Source organism: Microcaecilia unicolor, chromosome 2 (genome assembly GCF_901765095.1).
Source record: "Microcaecilia unicolor chromosome 2, aMicUni1.1, whole genome shotgun sequence".
In the NCBI taxonomy this organism is placed as follows: Eukaryota; Metazoa; Chordata; class Amphibia; order Gymnophiona; family Siphonopidae; genus Microcaecilia; species Microcaecilia unicolor.
In genome coordinates, this window is record NC_044032.1 from 558,046,701 (window position 1) to 558,070,751 (window position 24,051).

Here is a 24,051-nt window from a genome sequence, read left to right on the forward strand (position 1 = left end):
TTGTGACGTGGGAGGCGGGGTTTGATTTTGGGCGTTTTTTGGGTGGGTTTTAGGCTGATTTTGGGCTGGGAAAATTTTTCCCATCTGGCAACCTTGCTTTTGTGCTTCTTTTTAGCAGACTAAGGGGGAGGGCGTTATCAGGCTGTGTTAAGGCTTTAGCCCACATTATTTACTCCTTAACATGTGTTAAATAAAGGACACTATTGCAAATTAGATTACTGTGATGAAGCATTAGTGAAATCAGATGGGCTAAATAATGAGATACAAAATATGCAAATGCATGTAAAACATCTCATTGCTACTTAAATTCTATGGCACAGTTTGTGGTGAATATCACAAGCTGCGTTATAGTGAGAAAACTAACCCCAAGAAAAAAAGCTGGAACTGTTTTACCATTCCAGGACCATCTGGCTGCCAAGCCTGCAGGGCTATCTTCAAGGGACTATCAATGTGAAAAAAATAGTTGGTTTTAAATTGTACCTTCTCCAATAGAAAAGTCCTTTTTACCACACCTTGATAACTTTCCCCCAAACTCATATGAAGTAATTTTAGTGCATACAAACCTGATAAGCCTAGCACACACTATTACATCAGCCTTAGATTTCCCTTTTTATTTTGATCTTTATATCATTCCAAAATGAAGTATTTGTTTCTGAGATTTTTGAAAGCTTCTGCTTAGCTGCTCCCACCACACTAAATCTAAGTAAATGAGGACATTCCTATAGCAGATCTCTGGTCATGAATCACATGAATACATGTAGAATGTGCATACAGTGCAGACAACTGACCAGTGACGACGTGAGGAGAGGGAAGCTAAAAAGAAACGGGGATCATGAAGCGTATCTCCTGTTCTATAAAGTATTAAATATAAGGAATAAAATATAGTACAGGACAAAAGAAAGGCCTCTTGGCCACAAGACCAAAAGCTGTAACACTGGTACTATGCCAGTCACATGAAGATTTTAGGGAATCTAACCAGTGTTGCTGCTTTAGGTGATCTGATGTAACTCCTGTAACATGACACATTAACTCTTGATGAAAATTTGGTATGTAGAGACATGGTAATGTATTGCTTTTTATGGGAGGATTGTGGTTAATACTGTGTTTGCATTCCTGATCTTTCAGAACCATATGGACTTATCAAAAGGACATATCAAGGCCCTTCAGGATGGTGATTTGTCATCCTCCAGGGGCATTGAGGCCTGCACTAATGCATCGGAGGCTCTTCTGCAGTGCATGAATGTAGCTCTTCGACCAGGTAGCATCTTCATTCTTGAGAAATAACCTAACTAAGAACTAGATTTTCTGCAGTCCTGTGGTAACTTTCACTGGAACAAAAGAAAGAAAGAATTGGTAAGAGATGCATAATTGATTTTTTTGAGATCTCAAAAGCTCAGGTACAACCACACCTTCAGATATTTTCATTCTTCTGATCCAGTGACAGGAGCTAGGACTTTGCACACATTGCTATGGGTCTGAAAATCCACATATTAATCTATTTTAAAACAGTTCATGAACATGGCAAGGACAAACCTATTTTTCAGCCAGAATGAGTAACTGACTGACTGGATAATCTCTTGAAAAACACAGAAGCTTGTTCGCAATCCATTTTGAAATCCTACATAACTTATCTGCTGGGGGCATCCAGCTTGTGCTGAGCAGCAGAAAACATCCCAGCATCGTTTATGATCAAGCTAATATCCCTTCTATTGCTGTTAACTTTGTGAAGGCCAACAAAATAGAAAAGGAATATATTTCTAATGAGAGATCCGTATGTCTGATTAGAGGGGAGAGGTTGAAGTGGTCTGTAAGCTGTGAAACTGCAAACTGAACTCTGAACATTCTTCTGATTCTCTGGTTTGTTTGCCCAGTGCACTGATCTTGAAAGTGTTTTCTGCTTGTTTTTCAGGACATGACATACTTCAGTGCGTCAAACAGCAACAGCAGTTATTCACAGACTTGTGTGAGCAGTTTGCACGGCGACTTGCGAGTCACTTAAATAATGTCTTCGTTCAACAGGTATGTTATGGCCTTTTTTGAATTGTGGTATTGATTTCTATTAATAAAACCTTCCAAACATCGGTGCTTTGTTTTTTTCTAAATTATTTGTTTTACCTGGCAGCTTTTTCTGTCTTCTTCTGATTTTCAGCTCAGTCAGAACCAGCTCCAACTTGGTCTTTGGAGCCATGAACCTTTGTTTCCATGTACCCCGAGTTTTTGGTTCCTTTTCTCCTTCCTGTCTTGGGTAGAAACAGAATAGTTTAGAATGCTTACTTTAAGGCTTGGTGTTCAATCTCCAATCACCCTACTTTCCGTTCACACATATAGTTAGAAACTGATCGTAGCACTCCACGTAAAGAGGCCAGTGGGGTTAACTGTTTAATGCAAGAATTGACGTGCTAATAACGTGTTGTCAATAATGCTTGCTAATTGCTGTGTTTGAAAAATTAATGATCTGTTCAAGAAAGACAGGGTAGGAAGAGAGGGAGTGGCATTATATTTTTAAGATAATATTAAAGCCACACAATTGCAGGACCTACAGGGCAAGGAAGATGCACTGTGGGTCAGTCTGGAAAGAGGGAACGGCAAATGTATTTACATTGGTGTGATATACAGGCCTCCTTCACAAACCGAAGAAGTAGACAGAGATTTAATTAAGGACATTCAAAATATAGCTGTGAAAGGGGAATTAGTACTAATAGGTGGTTTTAATATGCCAGATGTTGGTTGGGGTATCCATATTGCAAGGTCTTTTAGAAGCAGGGCGATCCTGGATTCTCTACAGAGGGAACTATTCTAGCAGTTATGTAACCCACGTGGGATGGGGCCTTAGTGCTTACCTTACCAATGGGGGGAGAGTGTTTCTGATGTTAAAGTAGGTGATCATTTGGCATCCAGTGATCACCAGATGGTGTGGTTTAATATTTAGATAAGTGTGGAGAGGGTTGATTCAAAAGCAAAGGTTCTAGACTTCAAAAAAACTAACTATTCAGATGGAGGATTACCTCAAGGAATTGCTGTCTGGATGGAAACATCTGGAAGTAGTTGGAAAGCAGTGGCAAAACTGAAAGGAGCTTTTGTAAGGACAACAAACCTTTTTGTAAGGAAAGTAAATAAAAGTAAGAGGAAAAAGAGGTTGTTTTGGTTTGTAGCTGAAAAGGTAAGGAAAAAGAGGTTAGCCTTTATGCTTAAATCTTTTTATTGCATATAAATAAAACAAAATTCAATACAGAATCCATAATATAGCAAATGTAGTAACCAATGCCACAAATGTTAGACAACTGTCCCTCAACCCCATTCCCAATAATTCCTCCCCCCCTTGGGCCCCCCCCAGTTATCTCTAATTTTACAGACATAAATTAAGTTCAAAAGACTACTACAGGCTCTAGAGGACGGAGTCAATCAAAAAGGCGCCCAGGTATTCTGGAACTGAGATCCCAATGCACTGTCTAAATTGGAAATGTGTTCTCTCTCAAGGCGCATCTTGTACAAAAGCAAAGAGCGCCACCTCTGAAGAGTTTGTCCACTGGACTCCAGCCAGCACTGCAGTATAGTCTTCACACCAAATAGCAGTGCTTTGTATGCAAATCATTTAAAACCAGTTGGAGCTTGTGATGTATAGCTATATTTCCCAAATGGAATAAGAGGAGTCTGTTGAATTATACAGTTCCAGTAAGTCTGATTCACCTGCAGCATCAATTTCCAGAAATCCTGTACAATAGGACAATGCCAGAACCTGTGGCCAAGTGTTGCTTTGCTGGATCCACATTTCACACATTCACCTGTGGGTATAATGGTCGCCCGAAATGCCCTGTGAGGTGATATGTGTAGTTGTAGTTCAAATTTATAGAGCATTTCATGCTGGTCCATGAATAATACCTTCTTGTGAATATCAAGTATGTAATACTCCAAGAGTGCCTCCGGTAAGGAACAGTTCAAGTCTACTGACCATCGCTCTTTCAATCTAGTATAATCTATATTAGGTGTAGTGTCTTTCAAGTGCTGATGGTTCAAGGCCAGTGGTTCCCATTGCTGTGCCCCAAGCGTATAAGCTGTTGCCAAGATCTCCACAACATACATCTTCAGTGAGATCTGTCCATGTGAGTGAAGAGATATAGTGTCGCAAAATAATGTGTATCGGGAATATTATATTCAGTGTGTAAGGCTTCAAAAGATTTCATATGCCTCTCATCGATAACGTGAGTTAAATAGTGAATACCTTTGTGAGCCCAGAAAGTAAACACACTAGTACCCTGCCCTGGGGAATTCTGGGTTATCCTGTGTAGATATGTATGGGGTGACTTGCTGAAAGTGCGCTCTACTATGCACCCATCGCCATATCACCGTACCCGCTTTAAGTATTGGGTAATGAGTCAGTGTGATGGGCATGCAGCTAGATGCATATAAAATATGACTAAAATGGGTTTCTGGGAACATTGATGTTTCTACTGAGGTGAGAGAGAAGTGTTCTGTACCTATATACCAGTCGTTTATGTGTCTTAGTCCACTGGCAGCTGCTAAATAGCGCACATTGATAAGTCCCATTCCCGCAATGGTAATCGAGGTTTCTTACTTTTCCATATAAATTTTTCCAACAATTTGTTTAAAGGTTTTTCTTCATGAACCTTGAGAAAAAGAGGCAACTGTTGAAAAACATATAACCACCTCAGCACTAACAACATGTTAAAAAGGTCAATACGCCCCGAAGTATTCAGTGGCAACTCTTGCCACAGGTGCAGCTTAGTTTTTGTGTCTTCAAGTTTAGGAGCAATATTGAACCTATATAGAGAACTTAGATCGCTAGGTAGCAATATGCCAGGGTATCTTAGTGCTACATCTTCCCACAAAAATGGAAATGATCCTTTCCAACATTGTTTGTTGTGCGGTGCCAACGGGAGTGCTTTGGATTTATCATAATCTAATGTAAAACCCGATAAGGTATCAAACATCTTCAACAAAGATAATAAATGGGGCAGGGACTTTTGGGAATTTGTGAGGACTACCATAAGATCATCAGCATAAGCTAATGCCTTGATAGGATAGTTTTGAATTTCTATACCTGTGGTTAAGGGAGAGGCATTCATCACACGTAGGAGTGTTTCTAGTGATAACACAAACGAGAGGGATAGGGGGCAACCCTGCCTTGTCCCTCTCTGTATTGCAAATGCCGGAGTTCTTCCTCCATTTACCAATAGGCATGCTTGTGGTGAGTGATATAAAGCTGCCACTACTCTATCAAACCAGCCACTAATGCCTACAGAACGCATAACCTGAAAAAGATAAGGCCAGCTGACCTGGTCAAAACCTTAGCCGCATCCAAGCTAGTCAGCATCGCTGAAATATTTTGAGTTTTACAATAAAACATTGCAAGACCGACTGCCTACCCTGCACAAACCCTGCCTTTGCAGGTCCCACAATATCAGGTATGAACTGTGCCAGTCTAGCAGCTAATAATCGTGCCATGAGTTTAAGATCCATGTTAAGCAGTGAGATGGGCCTATATGAGTCTGCCAGCTCTTTAGACTTCCCTGATTTTGGTATGAGAGTGATAACAGCCACATTTTCATGCAAGGGAAATTCTCCAGAATCTACCACGGCAGAGTAATAGGTCAGTAGTGGGGGAATTAAATGATAATGTAGAATCTTATCAAATTCCCCTGAAAATTCATCCACCTCAAGGGCAGAATGTGTTTTTAAATTTCTTATTGCCTGCTGTAGTTCTTTAGCCTGTAGAGGTAAATTTAGGGCCTATTTTGCCACAGTGGTAAGACATGGCAGCTGAGCCTGCTTTCAAAATTCTATTGCTACTAATTCTGATGGTGGGCATCCTTTGATACAAGGAAGTAAAGTGCTCCAATAGGGTATTAACAATCAAATCAGGTTTATTAACCATATGACCCAACCGACCTTTCAACGATCCAGTGGCTTGGGTACCTCCCCCAGGGTTTAACAAGTCTAGCCAAGAGGTGGCCTGGTTTGTTACCATATGCCTGGAGATTATATTTTTGAAAAAATAAGCTTTTTGAGTATGTTCATGTATGAGAGATTTTACAGTTATCTGTAAGGTAGTATAGTTATCTCTATTTTTTGGGGTAGGTGTAGTTAAATATTTTTGCCTTACCTTATGTAATTGGGCCTCCATATTAGTAATGCGAGCAGCAAACTTATGACACCTTCCTGCTACATAAGATATTATGTCTCCACAGAGTACAACCTTTGCAGCACTCCAAAACAACTGTGGCTGGTCTATATGCTACTGATTATGTTTTACATATTCTTCCCAACAGGATATTAAGCATGTGTGAAAATCTGTAGAGTGTGCCAGATAAACAGGAAATCTCCACTCAGTTGTCACCCGGTTTGGTGGCGGGGCTTCCAAATATATCCACATCATGGAGTGGTCTGATATCGTTTGAGGGCCTATTGTCGTCTTTACCACTGAAGAGAATAGGGTCTCTGAAATAAAGATATAGTCTAAGCGGGTAAATGTACCATGTGCTCTCGATCTGTGAGTGTGATTCCTATATAGTGAGCAGATAAAGCTCTTCCTTGACACTGGAAGCCCTATAATCCGGAGATTATTGTGACAGGACTTGTTTTCAAGGTCATCAAGCTGGTCAGCAGGATCTCATACCCTCTGCTCAAGCGTCGCCAGGATTCTCGCTGCTTTGCCTGCTTCGTCCTCCACTCCAGCTACCTGCTGTTCCAGTCCTATGAGTAGTTTCTGCCAATGTCTTGAGGGTAGAGAGCTGAGTGGAAATTTGGGCAAGCTTATCTTCCATCGCATTTGTAGTAAGTTGAGCAAGTTGCTGTTCTGAAAAAGTGGAAGGTCCAGTTTCGTCCATCGCCGCCATCTTGTCTGAATTCTGTGGTTTCAATGCTTCTTTTTTGTGATTTTTTTTTTTTCCCCTGCCATATCCCTGCCAGCTTTGCAAATATATTTGTCCACGAGGTTAGTAGTTATAGAGGAGAACTGGGCGATATTCAGGCAGCAGAAAAATCTTGTAAATCAGGCGGCGAGACACGGAAACACGGAGAAGGACTAAATCGTGTCTGTCCTCAATGCATCATGTGACCTCTGAGGTTAGCCTTCATAAACTACAAGAGATCGCAGACAGGTGACAATACCAGGAAAAGCTAAGAGAAGCTGCTAGATTAGTCAGAAAAGCTAAGATGCAAATGGATAAAGAAAATAGCTAATAAGGTATAATTGGGGGGGGGAGGCAAGACTTTTTTTTTTTTATATGATAGTGATAGGAGGAAATGCAAAGGTGAAGGGAAGCCTTTAAAAACATAAGTGATCACAGAAAGAGGAAGACAGCGACAATATCTGGAAAAGTCAAGAGAAGCTGTCAGGGTAGTCAGGAAATCAAAGATGCAAATAGAAGAAAAAATAGCCAATACAGTAAAATGAGTGGACAAGACATTTTTTAGATATATTAGTGATAGGAGGAAGTGGCATTGTGAGACTTAAAGGTGAAGGGGACGAATATGTAGAAGCTGATAAAAGGCAGAATTGCTTAACAAATATTTCTGTTCTATGTTTCCAGCTGAAGGGCCGGACCGCAGAAGAGAAACACAAATAGAAATGGAGGGGTAGTAGTCCCTGAACAATTTTCAGAGGACTGTGTTCATGAGGAGCTGGTTAAACTAAAGGTGGACAAAGCGATGGGGCCGTATGCCATACATCCGAGGGTACTGAAAGAACTTAAGGCACTTCTAGTGGCTTCACTGGCTGACCTTTTCAATGCTTCCTAGAGTCAGGCGTGGTCCCGGAGGACTGGAGAACAGCAGATGTGGTCCCACTCTACAAAAGCAGAAGTAACAAAAAGGTTGGGAACTACAGGCCAGTAACTCTGACTTCAGTGGTAAGTAAATTAATGAAAATGCTTTTAAAACGGAGAATAGTAAAGTTTTTGGAATCCAATGGATTACATGACCCAAGGCAACACTGTTTCATTAGAGGCAGGTCTTGCTGGAGAAATCTGATTAATTTCCTTGACTGGGTGACCAGAGTTGGATAGGGAGAGCACGGTTCTGCATAGACAACTACTACTACTAATAATTTAAAAACCTGAGTGCCCTCGGTATGGGCTGTAAAGTGACTGACTGGGTTAGAAACTGGTTGAGTGGAAGGAGACAGAAGGTAGTGGTAAATTGATCTCATTTTCTGAGGAAATAGATGTTACCAGTGGTGTGCCGCAAGGTTCGGTTCTTGGGCCAGTTCTTTTTAACAGTTTTGTAAACGATATTGCTGAAGGGCTGTCTGCTAAGGTTTGCCTGTTTGCGGATGATACCAAAATCTGCAATAGGGTAGACTCTGATGATGTGGATGACTTGAGGAAGGACTTAGCAAAGCTAGAGGAATGGTCTGGAATTTGGCAACTTGATATAATGCTGTAAAATGCAGGGTCATGCATTTGGACTGCAAAAACCCGAGGATACGGTATAGTTTAGGGGGTGAAGAATTTTTGTGCACGGAGGAGAAGCGGGACTTGGGTGTGATCATATGTGATAATCTTAAGGTGGCCAAAGAGGTAGAAAAGGCAACGGTGAAAGCTAAAAGGATGCTTGGGTGCATAGGGAGAGGAATGTCCAGTAGGAAAAAGGAGGTGATGATGCTCCTGTGTGTAAGACCCTGGTGAGACCTCATTTAGATTATTGTGTACAATTCTGTAGACCGCACCTTCAAAAAGACATAAACAGATTGGAGTCAGTCCAGAGGGCGGCTACTAAAATGGCCAATGGTTTTCGTCATTGTATGGAGACAGTCTTAAAGAGTTCAATATGTATACTTTGGAAGAAATATGGGAGAAGGGAGATATGATAGAGACATTTAAATACCTATGTGGCATAAATACAGAGGAGGCGAGTCTTTCAATTGAAAGGAAGCTCTGCAACAATGGGGCATAGGATGAAGATGAAAGGGGATAGATTCAGAAGTAACCTGAGGAAATACTTCTTCATGGAAAGGGTGGTAAATTCATGGAATGGCCTCCTGTCATAAGTAGTGGAGATGAAAATAGTATCTGAATTCAAGAAAGCTTGGGACAAGTACATAGGATCTCTAAGAGTGATAAGGAGAGTAGATGGCATGGATGGGCAGACTGGATAGGCCATAGGGTCTTTATCTGTGTACATTTTTCTAGGTTTCTCTGTAATGCAGAAATTGCCACTAGGGGTTCTAGAATGGGTGGGAACTCATATTGCAGGTAACATGGAATTTGTTGTTATGCGTTAATTGCCAACCTAGCAGATAATGTGCAGCAGTTTTCTACTCGATGTTAAATGATGTAGCTAGCTTTGATCTGCCTTAACTGAATGGTTGCCCTTTCCGAAGTGTATGAACTGTTGTAGATATTATTAGCAGACATTGGGACCGATGCAGAAATGCTTGCGGCTGTGGCGCACATGTATGTGTAACCATATGGCTTCTACTGCAAGCATAATACTGCACCATGCAAAAAGCTGATGTCTTGCAAATTTTATAATTGCAGAAATATATGTGGGCACACTTTCAGTTAGGTAAATCGCTAAATCATACAGCCAATCAAAGCCCCTAATCATAGGTCTACATTTTTCTGTTTTATAATTGTTTAAATGAGCAATACTTCTTAACACACTTAATTCTCAATGTTCATGCTTCAAAAATTATATGAAAAGGACAGTTGGTTTAAGATAAGTTTTCTGACTTTTTTACATACATTTTTGAAGCATGAAGAATGAGAACTCATTAAAACAGAAAAATGTGGACTTCTGAAGAGTTTACAGTACTGAATGCCTGCCAAGTTTTCTGTCTAGATGCACTTTCTGAGGATCTGATAAAAATAGCAAGGAAAGGCATTGATTAGGGGCTTTGATTGGTTGTATGCAAATTTTATATGCAGAAAACTAGCCTGTAATGGGGAGGGGAGCGTGCCTTGCACATGCACATAAAAACTTTGTGAGAAAAAAACAGCAGTTGTGCATATGTCCCAACAAAAAGTGACAGTGTTGGCACACATTGACATCTTTTCTTCTGCATCTAAATATGAGCCTAGTAAAAATTGCTTTCACATAAATAAAACTTTTTTTTTTTGCAAGGCTTATATTTAGGTGCAAAACAATAGGCTCCAATGTCTGTCACCTCCTATCTGCCTTTGCCTTTGAACCTTGCAAGGGCTTCCTTCTGGTTGCAGAAGGAAACAATATTAGCAGTGAAATCCTCTCCAGGAGGCTGCAACATCTCCTTTGTGGAGGATTCCAAGATGGCGTTGTGAATGGACGCACCTGTGTTAGCTTCTGGAAGTTGCTCTGTTTGTAGGTCCTCTACAGCACCTCTGTCGCCTCATTAAGCATGGGGAAACGGAGGGGAAAAGTGAAGGAACATCCCTCAGCTCCTGTGACTTCTTCAGCCACAAGGCAGACAACTTTGCAATTTTTCAGACAGCAACCAGGTCCTCAGGGCTTTTCGACCCCCTCTGCAACTCTCGGCACTTCGGTGTCGATTGAGAATGGAAACGGGGCTTCCCTGAGCCCTGTGGAACGAGTTGCTCCACCCCAGCCTGGAGGGGAGTTGCTGGCAGCTCTGACAGGGAAGGAAGCCGAAGGGGCTCAGCCCGACCTGTTTGAGGGAGTGTCTGCAGTAAGGGAGGCTGAATCTCAACTATTGCTACAATCAGCTTCAAAGGTATTGCCTCAGGATATAGTTTCTAAACTTGCTTGTGTTGAAGATCAACCTCACCCTTCTCCAGCCATTAGTGGTGTGAATAGACCAGCAACTGTGACATTAGAGTCACTATGGGATATGGTTTACAGCATTCACACTTCTATGCAAACTACTTTAAAAATGAATACTTCTGACATAAAGACTCTTTCTGAGGCTGCCCTGCTTCAGGCGCAAAAGACTGCACAGCAAACCTTAGGTTTGGAGACTGTGAATATTAAAATTCAAGAAATGGGATCTGTAGAAACGGCTTTGGTTAAGGATAATAATTTCCTACATAAAAGATTGGAGTACCTAGAAAACCAGACTAGAAGATTAAACCTCAGGTTTCTTAATTTTCCCAAATCGCCTTTAATTTCCCCTTTGGACATGGTTAAAAAATATATGATTGATATTCTTGGAATGGATAAGGACTCACTGCCTCCCCTTACTCGGGCTTATTACATCAGGAGTGGTGGAAGAAAATCCCCCGATAGTAGGGGAAGGAATGGATCTTACTTCTTTCCTTGAAAGTTCATTGGAGATAATTACTCAGAGGTTGACTCTGCTTGTTACTTTTGTGCTGGAGCCTGACAGGAATGTCGTATTAAGGCTTTCCTTGAGACACTTAGAAAATCTGTTTTTGGGCTCAAAAATTCGTATTTTTCCTGATCTCTCAAGGCCTACACAGATGAGACGGAGGGCATTTTTGGAACTCCGCCCTAGGGTGGTGGCACTGGGAGCAACTTTTATATTACGTTTTCCTTGTTATTGTAATGTAATGCTTGAGGGTAAACAGTTTCAATTTGTAGACCCAAAACAGTTAAAACAATTTCTAGATGCTAGAGTGGAATTGAATGTTGTGTGCCCTCCCTAAATGCAGGCTGGGGTCTGAACCAGAGGTTGCAACCACTAGTCCTTAATTAGCTATATGTTTTACTTTAAATTCTAAATTCTTGGATTCCAAAATTTCCTAAACTTGTGGACAGAAAGGCTGTTAATGATATTTCTCTTTATTTTTTATTTTTGCCTTTTGTATAAATGCCGATTGCATATTCACATATTGTGATGATATATGGAAATATATGAATAAAGAAATAATAATAATAATAAAAAAAAAGAAATCCTCTCCAGGAGCCCTTGTGTGCTGCACCAGACCTGGTGAAAAAATTCTTGCATTAACTGTGTGTCAGAAGCCCCCTGTTTACTTCTCTGCATTGCCGTGGAATACTCAATTGCCTCATTAGTGTTCATTTTAATGTAATGTGCAGCCATTTATTCCGCACAAGTTAACAGCCACGCTTATAGTAACGTACATAGTAACATAGTTAAGTGACAGCAGATAAATACCTGAACGGTCCATCCAGTCTGCCCAACTGTCACACTCATTATTAATTCATGATTAAATCAACAATGAATGTGAAATACCTGATCATGGTCTTTCTTTGGTGTTTCTAGGACATAGACCATAGAAGTCCACCCGGCCCTGTCCTTACGTTCCAACTATTGGAATTGCTGTCAAAGCCCCCTTCAGCCTATCTGTCTTGTCATTTGTGGGACAGAGACCGTAAACGTCTGACCAACACTGTCCTCAGGTTTCAGCCACTGAAGATGCTGTTGAAGCCCTTTCCAGCCCATCCTAAACCGGATTGCCATATACGGGACACAGACTGTATAAGTCTGCCCGACATTTGCCCTTGTTCATCAGAGCCAAAGTTGCCATCTAAGCATTACTCAACATATCCACACACGTGCAGCCATTTAAGTTTAGGCTTTTTTATACCTTCCATTTTCTAATTAGAGAACCTCTTGTGTTCATCCAGTGCCTTTTTGAATTTTGTCACCATTTTTGTCTCTACCACCTAGTGCATTCCAGGCTTCAACCACCCTCTCTGTGAAAAAGAATTTCCCTATCTGCATTACTTAGCACATACAACCCATGGTAACTGTGGTTAGGCCCATGGTAATTTTCTGCATTAGCTCCATTGTGCCTTATCTTTTACATTGCATTTTTAGGTTCAAAATCTTAGTGCACTGTAATAAATAGGCCCCAGAATGTTTTTCTGCCAGAGTATTGGCATATTGCTGATCTGTAATGGGGTTAATTTTTGAGGTTTTCTGCTCTAGATCTTCCATGTTATACTTTTTTATTTATTTATTGCATTTGTATCCCACATTTTCCCACCTCTTTGCAGGTTCAGTGTGGCTTACAATAAGATATGAATAGTGGAAATACAGTTGTACAGCTTGGTTATGGGTTACATTGTACAGGTTATGCGAGAATCGAAGTATCGTTAGGAATATTACAATGGGACATCAACATTGAAACATTGGAAGGAGACAATGGGAAGCTTAAGGGCAGTAGTAAAGCACAAAGACATATGTTGGGTGTACATATTTCTGTGAGTATATGTATGGGTGATGTGGAATTAAGGGGGGTGATACATTGATGAATAGTGAGTGTGGACTCTATGTGTTTTGGCTCTTTCCGTAGATTGTTTCAAACAGGTGGGTCTTCAATGATTTGCGGAAGGAAGCTTGTTCGTGAATCGTTCTTAGGTTGCGCGGCAGTGTATTCCAGAGCTGTGTGCTCATATGAGAAAAGGTTGACGCGTGTAGCGTCTTGTATTTCACGCCCTTGCAATTAGGGAAGTGGAGGTTGAGGTATGTTCGGGTTGATCTTTTAGCATTTCTGGGTGGTAGGTCTATCAGCTCGGACATGTAGGCTGGGGCTTCGCCGTTAATGATCTTGTGGACTAATGTGCATACCTTAAAAGTGACGCGTTCCCTAAGTGGAAGCCAGTGTAGTTTCTCTCGTAGTGGTGTTGCCCTTTCATATTTTGGTTTTCCGAAGATCAGTCTGGCTGCTGTGTTCTGGGCTGTTTGAAGTTTCCTCAGTATTTGCTCTTTGCAGCCTGCGTATAGTGAGTTGCAATAATCCAGATGGCTGAGCACGAGGGATTGCACTAGGTTGCGAAAGACGAATCTTGGGAAGAATGGTCTTATCCTTTTCAATTTCCACATGCAGTAGAACATCTTCTTCGTTGTGTTATTTGCGTGGGTTTCGAGTGTCAAGTGGCGGTCGATAGTGACTCCAAGGATTTTGAGCGTTTCTGAGATCGGAAGGTTTATGTTTGGTGTGTTTATCGCGTTGAATTCATTTGTGTTGTATTGGGAGGTGAGTATCAGGCATTGAGTTTTTTCTGCATTTAATTTCAGACGAAATGCATCTGCCCATGTGTTCATGATGTATAGTCTTTGATTGATTTGTTTGGAGATCTCTTTGATGTCTTGTTTGAAAGGGATGTATATTGTCACATCGTTGGCGTATATATATGGGTTGAGGTTATGGTTTGCTAGGAGTTTTGCTAAAAGGATCATCATTAGGTTGAAAATAGTAGGTGAGAGAGGTGATCCTTGTGGAACTCCACATTCAGGTGTCCATGCCTTGGACGTGGTTGAATTTGATGTGACTTGATACGAACGCAGGGTTAGGAACCCCTTGAACCAGTTCAGGACATTTCCTCCAATGCCAAAGTACTCAAGTATGTGTAGTAGGATTCCGTGGTCGACCATGTCGAAGGCGCTTGACATGTCAAATTGTAGAAGGAGTATATTATTGCCAGTTGCTATTATTTGTTTAAATTTAGTCATAAGGGTGACTAATACTGTTTCTGTGCTATGGTTCGACCGGAATCCTGATTGGGCATCATGCAGTATTGAGTGTTTGTTTAGATAGTATGTGAGTTGTTTAGTTACCATTCCTTCGGTTATCTTGGTTATTAGTGGGATGGATGCTACAGGCCTGTAGTTGGTTATTTCGCTTGTGTTTTTCTTAGTATCTTTAGGAATTGGGGTGAGTAAGATTTTTCCTTTTGCTTTTGGGAAGAGTCCGTTTTGTAGCATGTAGTTTATATGGTTCGTTAGGTCTATTATGAATTGCTGAGGAGAAGATTTCATGAGGTTATTTGGGCATGTGTCAAGTTTGCAATTGGATTTGGCATATCTTTTGAGAGTTTTAGAGATGAGGTCTTCTGGTATTATTTCGAATTCAGTCCAGGTTCTGTCTGCTGGGTGTGTTCCTTCTTCTCGATCTAGACAGTCTAGAAGAGTGGCGTATTCTATAGGACTAGCGGGTATTTTGTTTCGTAGTAGTATGATTTTCTCCTTGAAGTATTTCGCAAGGTTGTCGACGTCTGGTATATCTTTGCCGTTGTTTGTTTTTTTTTTAATTTTATTTTATTTATAATTTTAATTATAATTCACAAGGATAACCTTGTTAAAGCAATACAGGTAAAGAAATATATGATTTCAAGAATTTGTAACATTCTCATTTAAGATAGACATTTTACATTTCTGTCATTAAGAAAATTATAATGAGTATAATTACAAACATAAATACAAATAAATTTAACCTTTCTTAGACCCCAATAATTGCTTGGGGGGAAAAAGAGTAAGAGAAGTTATATAGGCATTAAACAAATTAAACTAGACCTAAATAGGCACTCATGTTTAAATAAATATAGGCTGTAAGTTCCAGAATTAACTTATTCCACTGTTTTAACTTCTAGAAACACTTTCAGTTGTTCCGGCGAAAAGAAATTATATTTTGTTTGACCCAATTTCACTACACACTTGCATGGGTATGCTAGAAAAAAAGTAGCTCCAATCTCTATAGTTTTTTGTTTCAAAGCAAGAAATTGTTTTCTTTTTTGTTGAGTCATTTTTGTCACGTCAGGATATATCCAAACCTTAATACCATGGAATTGAGCTTTGATATTTTTGAAGTATAGTCTTAAGATATTATTGTAATCTTGTTCAAAGACCATTGCTACAATCACCGTGGCTCTGTGTATAATTATATCAGAGGATTGTTCCAATATTTCTGAAATATTTTGTAAATTTGGGGTATCTTTTCCGAGGTCTTGCTGTCCATCTTTAGATTGAGGAATAAAATATATTTTATTTATAGGGGGTATTGCCGCCTGAGGAATATGGAGAATTTCCATTAAATATTTATGAAAAGTATCCGTTAGTGTTTCCCCTGCTATTATAGGAAAATTCAAAAGACGGAGGTTGAGACGCCGGTTAAAGTTTTCAATTTGTTCAATCTTTCGTCGAATATCTAAGGAGTCTTTAGAAACCACATATTTAAATTCTTTCAGGATATCTACTTCTTTTTTTATAAAGTGAACTTGTGTTGTTAAATCATTTTTAACAGAGTCTATGGTATTTTTCATTTCTTCAAATTTGACATTAAGGTTTTTTACATCACCTGACGTCTTCTGAAGTGTGTCTGTGATCTGGTCTAACATCGCCTTTAGGGTTTCCAGGGACACCTCCGAGGTCTGCGCTGCCGTGGGAACACTTCCCGCAACGCCCCGGACTATCGGTTGTTTGCCTGGGTCCTCACCAGACGCCCTCGTCGAACTCACTTCCTGATCGACGGGGTTTCTCTCCAGGGTCACTCGCGATGCCGGGCTAGGAGGGATCAGCGATATCGATGGTGGAGACAGGGAGATTTCCTCTCCCAGCAGGGTTTCCGCTTCCCCGGAGACTCCTGCAATGGGATCCACTCCCCGAATAGATCTGGAAACACCCGGGAAGAAGCGCTCAATCGGCATTTGAACCGGAGAGGAGGTTGAGGTAGGTGGAGGCACTACTCTCACCACTGCCTTGCGTTTTGTATGAGGCATTGTAAATTTGAAGAAAAGTTTTTGGTTCATGTCCGCTGAGCGTCTCAAACACCGACTGGTGCGGCAGCCATCTTAGTTTTCCCCCTACAAGCCGCCGTTGTTTGTAACTGGTGTGGTGTCTAGCAGTTTGTTCACGAGGTTGAAGAGTTTATGTGTGTCTTTGTAGTTTGGTCCTATTATTGTTTTGTAATGTAGTCTTTTTGTCTGTTTTATGGTGTATTTGTATTTTCTCCGAAGTGACTTCCAGTCGTTTAGTATTTGTTTGTCTTTCTTTTTGTTTCAAGCTCGTTCTAGTCGCCTGACTTGTGTTTTAAGTTTTTTCAGCTCTTCGGTGAACCATGGGTTTGCTTTTTTCCGGTTTGATGTTCTGGTTTGGATTGGGGCGATTTTGTCTAACGTTGTTGTGCATATATCGTCCCATTCTTGGAGGAATTGAATGGTGTCAGCGTTTGTTGTCCATTCGTTCTGGTAGACCTGTTGCCAGAATGTTGTGGGGTCTATTTTTCCTCTTGTTGTGTATGTTGTTCGCTCGTGTTTGTTGGTCGTGTTTAGATGTGTTTTTCGCCAGCCAAGAGTGACATTTGATTTATGGTGGTCTGACCATAATGTAGGTGTCCATCTTGTGTCAGTGAGTATGATTGTCGAGTCCGATTCGAATTTGTTCGTTATGATATCTAGTGTGTGTCCTTTTCGTGAGTTGGTTGCATGTTGGGTGATTGCAGATCCCAGAGTTTTAGGAATTCTTTGAACTCTCGTGTGCTTAGTAAGGTGTCATCTTCTAGGTGTAGGTTGATATCTCCTAGTATCAGGATGTTTGAGGCAGATACGCAGGAGTTCGAGATGAAATCCATGAGTTGTGTTTGGGAGTCTTGCCATTTTCCTGGTGGCCTGTAGAATAGGACTGTGTTAAGGTGTCCTGTTAAGTTTGGATGATTAATTCTAGTCGATGCAATTTCGAGTAGCGGGGAGGTAGATTCGCCCGTGATTGTGATGGTGAATTCGGGTTTGTGAATTATAGCTATTCCGCCTCCTCTTTTTTCTCCCTTTCTTGTCCAGTGGGTGATTTTGTAATCTGGTGGGCACGTTTCTAAGATGGCGGGATCTGTGGGACTATGGAACCAGGTTTCTGTGATGAATAGGAGGTCAAGTTTGTCTGCGATGATCCAGTCTAGTATGTCTACTGAGTTGCTTACTGCTGACCTTGCATTGATGTACCCTAGTTGGATTGAGTGATATGGTTCTAAGGGAGGGTTTGATGTGTTTATTTTTATTAGTTGTCTATTTCTTCGGTGGTAGAGTTTGTTGTTAGCGTTGTTTTCCTCAGTTTGTCGGTGGTGTTCGTATCCGGAACTTATTCCTTTTGGTTGGTTGTTGTGTCTTTGGTTTGGTGGGTTGTTAAAAGGTTGTGCATAGGGTTGGTGAATTGTGAGTGAGTTGTTATGGATATTGTTTAGGGTGTGCATTGTGTGTATATGAGTGTTGTGTGATTTGTGGGTAATGGGGTTGTTGTTGTTTAGGTTGTAGGTTAAGTTTGTGCGTACGAATAAGGTAATGTGGTGATTTAAGTCTTATAGAAGCTACAGCTGTATGCAAATGTTTAGGTATTCCTGGTCAAATTAAATGTTTCATTGAATCCCTAAATGACCAGAAGCTGACACATCTTCTACACAGTACAAAATTAAACATATCTTTCTACATGTTTTAATCCATAATTACTATTAATTTATACTAAGGCAGTCTGGCAGCAGTTCTAATTGACCATGCTCTGAATGTTACTAATCTGTGAACTTTTGCAGTATCTAAAGAGGGGAGGGGGTTATTAGAAACATTGTATCTTTTTTTATATAAATGTTAAAATGGAAATGTCTGTTAATTGATTATTCTGTTTCCTATCAAGATTATTTTTTTCTGTGTGTCTAAAGCCGAGCAGAGCTTGTGAGAGAGATCCGCAGGGATGGAAGAAACCTACTCAAATAAGAAATTTGTCAGCCTATTCGACTTCCTTTTTCTCCTTCTTTTAGAATGTTGATATACCACTAATCTGAAATCCTAAGCATTGCACCATGTACACAAGAGATAATAGTATAGGATACCACAGTTCAGGCAGTCATACATCTATAGCAGCAACAGTTTTCCTATAAAATTATACAGCATTCTTAAACTTAACAGATACAAAATATTGACTTACGTCGGGGGAATTAAACAATCACTAATCTAATTAGCGAAAGCCTGTAAAATGTATCTTGACATCTTTCTCTGTCACTTCTTCCCTTCTCCTGCTTTTCACCTTCCATTTTCTCTCCCATTTTGTCTCCTTACCTCCTTCTTCCCTGTACTGGTTCTTTTCTCCCTTCCTCTTTGCTCTTTCCTGTTTCCCCTTTCCTTACTTCATTCCTCTGCTGCTCCCTTTTGCTTTCTTTTCTTTTTCTTCTGCTGCTCTCTCCTCCCCATTTTCTCTTTCCTGCTTTTCTCCTTTTCTGCCCTGTATCCTTCTCTCTTTTCTTTTCTTTTCTTCTCTTACCTTTTGTTACTGGGCCTTTAAGAACTAGCTTTCATTGCTGGTAGGTGGAATAGGAGAAGCAGCAACATGTACAGTCCTGCTCCTTTAGCCCTTGTGGTCCTTTGAGTTCATCCTGCTCTTCAGTACACTGCTGGTTACAAAGGTGGGGCAGAGAGAGAGAGAGAGAGTGGCACACCTATCCCCTTGTTTCCTTTCCTTGTTTCCAGACTCTCCTCTCCTCTGTTGTTCTTGTAGCTTTTTCTCCATTCACCCACTTATCTAGCTTGCCTTACAGTTGTTAGTCTAGGGGGTTTATTCATCCTGAGAGAGGTGCTCTGGTTCATACAAAATAAATGTACAGTATTCATCCGTATGAAACACATTTGGCAACATGCATGCTGTGCCTGGAACCTTTCACTTTAGTTTTCTCCTTCCTTTATATCAATTAAGCATGTCTGTAACCTCCTGTGGCTTAGGGATTAGGGCACAGATTTTTTCGAGACTATTGTTGCCATGCTGCTATTGAGTTGTAGATGTGGACGCATGAATAGAGTGGCATCTGCAGATGTATCAGACCAACCTTTCCCATTTTGTAATGAACAGTTCCCTTTTATGGATCAAGAGAGGAATGTTCTGACATGCACAGCGTGGAAAAGAGATAATTTTATAAGAGTGATTTAATAATGTTTAAAAAAATGCCTATTTAATTCTTATTTATAAAAGCAACATTAGCACTACATTCTTTCATAAAAACAGGATCCCAGAACTATTCCTGGTAGTATACAAACCCTTTTGCACAAATGTACATGTTTTCAGAGGCAGGTAGAAATGTGTGTATATGCACATATTTTATTAAAATATATGCACATACAGGTGTACTGTCTGTTAGATGTACCTACCATTGGAAGTGTACATCACTGCATGATTTTATAATAACCATTTCCATATATAAAACATACTTACATTTATGAAGCATTTTCCACACGTTAACACCTTTATGTTTAAACAGCTGAAATGAGTTCTGTGATAGCTCAAATTTCAACAAGTGTTCTGTTATGATTTGTTTAATAAGAATTATGGAATCTTGCTAAGGGCATTTTAGGAGCGTTAAGTTGACTTTTCAGATGTATGAAATTGATTTGTATTCACTTTAGCATTCTTCATGCAGATTGCTACTGTTAGACCAAGATAAATTTGATTGTCTTCTCTGTTTAGAACTGAGCTGATCAGTGGCAGAGCAGTGATTACCTGGGTCTGGGGGAGCCCCCAAGTTCTGAGAGAGTTATATTGCTTCTGACAAGGCAGGACCCCAGGCATCTTCTCTGTTCAAAGGTGCTTGTGTTTCTCTGTAAATTTCAACTTATGTTGTTCTGTTCTCATGTGTGGGAGCTGCTCGGGTAGGCCGGTCTGCGCAGATGCACCCTGACCATGGTCTACTTAGACCCTGTTACAGTTGTGCAAGTATGTCTACTACCAGGATTGATCTACATTCATCTTCAGAATATGGTTGCCAAGAAAATCATGATCGGTTTAAGTGGTGTTTAATGTTCCTTGATCGCTGGTACCTCTCCTGTGCTTTTCTATGCAGGCAGAGGAGAGAGAAGAGCAAGCTGAATTTGCATTGAAAGCAGAGATTATATAGTTTTCCATATGTTTATGCTTCATAACCTTTTATGACTTTTTTTCTTAAAGGTCATCTGGAGTGCAGTTATTATGGGTTTTGATATGTTTGGGATGTTAGTTACCATTATTTACTTATTTATTTGCTGTAAATGTGTTTTTCTTTCTCAGTGCTTTATTCCTGTATTTTATCTCCAATTAGTTTACTCAGGCTCTCCTTAAGATCTATAACAGATCCTACCATGTTTCAGTCTCTGTGAGTACACCTGGTTTGATTCAAGCTTCTCTAATGTGTTAGCTTAAAGGGAGAAATACAAAGCTAGCATCCTAACACTGTTTTAACTTTGCTTTTTAGATGCTTAACTTGCTATGGTTGGATAGACCAGCACTTTTATGTTTTGCATCCTTTACGCTTCTTATATTTGTCTTTTTATCCAAAACAACTTTCACCTAGCCAGAGCCCCTAAAACTAAGTAGGTGATATAGGAGATATACATATAAGCAGCTACTTTCTGCACTGCTGCTGTAGCATTAGAAAGCAGTGCAATTTGTGCAGAGACTGGGAAAACATCAGGGAAACGCCTTTGCTTGTGAGTTTGTCCCTGTTTATATTTGGAAATGGTGCCACTGTTGCTATTTCTAAGTGACCAAGAGTTTCCCAAAACATTTGATGGCCTTCCTTATACAAGATGTAGCTGATCCTTGGTGTTGTGTATATTCATTGGGATCAGTGCAGTTGTCAACAATGTAATTACAAGGAGTTAAAATGATCCTCTGATTTCTGTAGCAGTTGTGTATGTCCCTAGAAAACCTTATTGTCATCTACTCTGTAGATGTAATTGCCTAGCAAGATCATAACAGTGGGGAAGCTTGGTTTAAATAAAGATAGATCTCATTCAGTCCCACAGGAGCATGCTGTGCAGCAAGGCTTGTCTTGCATCAGTTTTCAAAGAGAGAGTGCACACATACTTCCCCTTTCAGCAGTGCCATTTTTAAAAGTATTCCCCACCCCCACCACAGAGAGTTTCACTTGCTATTTCTGCCTGCACTTTCCCTTGGAAGTAGTAGGTATAGATTTCAAAATGTTATCTATGAGCGTTACTGCCATCCCTTATATTAAATGCATTTGGGGATGCCTATTTCTGATCCATATGAAAGTACATGCACAGTTGATCTCTTTTACCAATGTGAGGGCTGGCCAGTATTCAAATAGCCAGTTTACCAATAGTTTTTGAAAATTGCCCTGTAAATGCCCATCAGATTAGCAAACAAGATAGAACTGGAAAGTAAACTAGCTTTTACCTTTTTACACTTGCACTGCAAACAGTACAGTGCATTCCCATTTTGGATAAAAGTATCATTTACAATGATGAAAGTATTCTAGGTGTGTATGGCTTTGACTGACTTGAACGTGCTTAATTTTTTTTACTAATGTGTGTCTGCTTAGCTACATTTATATTAAAAGCAGAAGATTGTATCAGACCTGTTGGATTTGCTGGAAGTTGTGAAGGGTAATTCTGTAAGCTGGCACCTAATAAGTATGGAGATTATAGAAGGCTACCACTTGTGTTATTGATGCCAAAAATGGCAGTTAAGTGCATAAATGCTAGGTGCTCTTCTATAAAGCAGTGTTTCCCAAGTCAGTCCTGAAGTACTCCGCTTGCCAGTCAGGTTTTCAGGCTATCCACAATGAATATGCATGAAAGAGATTTGCATATAATAGAGGCAGTATATGCAAATCAGTCTCAAGCATATTCATTGTGGAAATCTTGAAAACCTGACTGGCATGGGGGGTACTACAGGACTGACTTGGGAAACACTGCTATAAAGTATATACCAGAATTGCTTAGTGCATAACTACAAATGGTTACGTGCATACAGGCGGAGTATGGTAGTCCATGTGCGTGTCGCTAAGCGATGCACGCAACTTATAGAACACTGTCAGTTGCATGGTGCACTTAAGCATGCCAGCTACACCAGCCATTGATCTGCCATAAGTTGGTGCAGCAGTGTACCTTTACGCTACTATTTTATAATGAATTAGGTGCGCCCTGAAGCTGTTTATAGAATGGGTGTTAAGCGAGCCCTATTGTGCCCAAATCAAGGTGCTAAGTTATAGAATTACCCTCTTAGAGTTGAATTTTCTTTAAAGATTTCTGTACAGGTTGCCTTTTTTGCCTTGTGTGTTTTAACATGTAATTTAAGGGTTGTATATATTGTTTGTCTGGGATTTTATCAGCTGTATGGCAGATAATGTGCTTGTTTAGTTAACAGACCCCTTTTCCTAAGGTAAGGGACTGTAACCAAGAAAACTGTAAGAACTGGAAACTAGAAAATACTGAAGGCTTGATCCTTAAATGAACTTGTTATTTTTTTCAGCCCATTGGGGAAATCTTTATTTTTTTTAATCTTTTCCATAAAGTTAGTTTCCACTGTTAGTGCAAGTACTGAATGTGATAATTATTGTTTAATGAAGAACCTCTTCCTGCAAATTAACAATTGGCCAGTTTCCTAATAAGGTTTCTCATACACAAAATGGTTTTTTTCATTATTGATAGATTGCATTGTTTTTATGAGAAGCTAAAAAGGCCACAATCCATTTGTTTTCAACAATAATTACCACTGTTGGACTTTACTAACCCTATATTGTGTGTTTTTCCAGTATGTTGCAAAATCTCAATCTTTTATGAGCTTGATGCCTGTCTTTTGTATAAAAAGTAGGCACATGTCACCCAGATAAAGGTGCTTCCTGTGCCAAAAAAATTGCATAGCATCTAATTGCAGCATTCCATGCAAGGGTTTCTCTCCCAAGGGCTCTGTTGCAGATCAGACTGTGTAATTTTGAAACAGCATGTTACATTTGCCATTTCCATTTGACCACCCCCCCCCCCCCCCCAAAAAAAAAAAAAAAAAAATTGGATTTGATACATAGGTATTAACTAAATCAACTTTTCTTTCTCAAAATAGAGGAACAATATTCATTGATGTGGGTAGTTGTGTTTTGTAGAAATACAAGGACGATGTTCATTGATGCAGGTACTTGCATTTTGAGAAAGAAAAGTGGGACTCCGTAGGTATTGCATTTTAACGCGTTTAATCACTGTTTCAACCAGTTATGTTGTTTAGTCATAGATCGTGAGGGTAAATGTTTGGGGTGGAGACCGTCATAGAGCTTTATTACAATATGAGCAATGTCGGATCCATAGATTGAGGTCTTGCAAGCCTCTTGGCTTAAATTCTAATTTTGAATGGGCAGCCTTTTTTTTTTTTTTATTCTGGTCCCCTTGTTTTTTGACCTGTTTTATCCTGATTGGCTATCTGGTTGACAGCGTCCTTTTTTGAGGTGGTGCCATTTTGAACACAGTGCCAGCAATACGATCAGAATCACTCATGCTTTGTGTGCCAGTAAGCTGTTGTCATTATTACTGTTGTTTTTATAAATTGTTAAGTTCAATACGTACAAATTGTTTTGTTTGCAGATTATGTTCAAGCACAACCAGCACGGTAGTTCCCCTGAAGAAGCTATTTAGTGAAACAGGACCCCATCAGAA

General features: G+C 40.0%; 1 protein-coding gene across 2 annotated transcripts in view; it reads left to right on the plus strand.

Moving 5' to 3' along the window:
• The window catches only part of EXOC1 (exocyst complex component 1), a 163,332-nt gene that overhangs the window by 56,552 nt on the left and 82,729 nt on the right, over positions 1-24,051 (plus strand). For both annotated transcript variants that reach the window (XM_030191403.1, XM_030191404.1), the window contains exons 7-8: positions 1,126-1,258; positions 1,910-2,019. In XM_030191403.1, the coding sequence (XP_030047263.1) occupies positions 1,126-1,258; positions 1,910-2,019 (243 nt within the window). The remainder of the gene's footprint in view (positions 1-1,125; positions 1,259-1,909; positions 2,020-24,051) is intronic.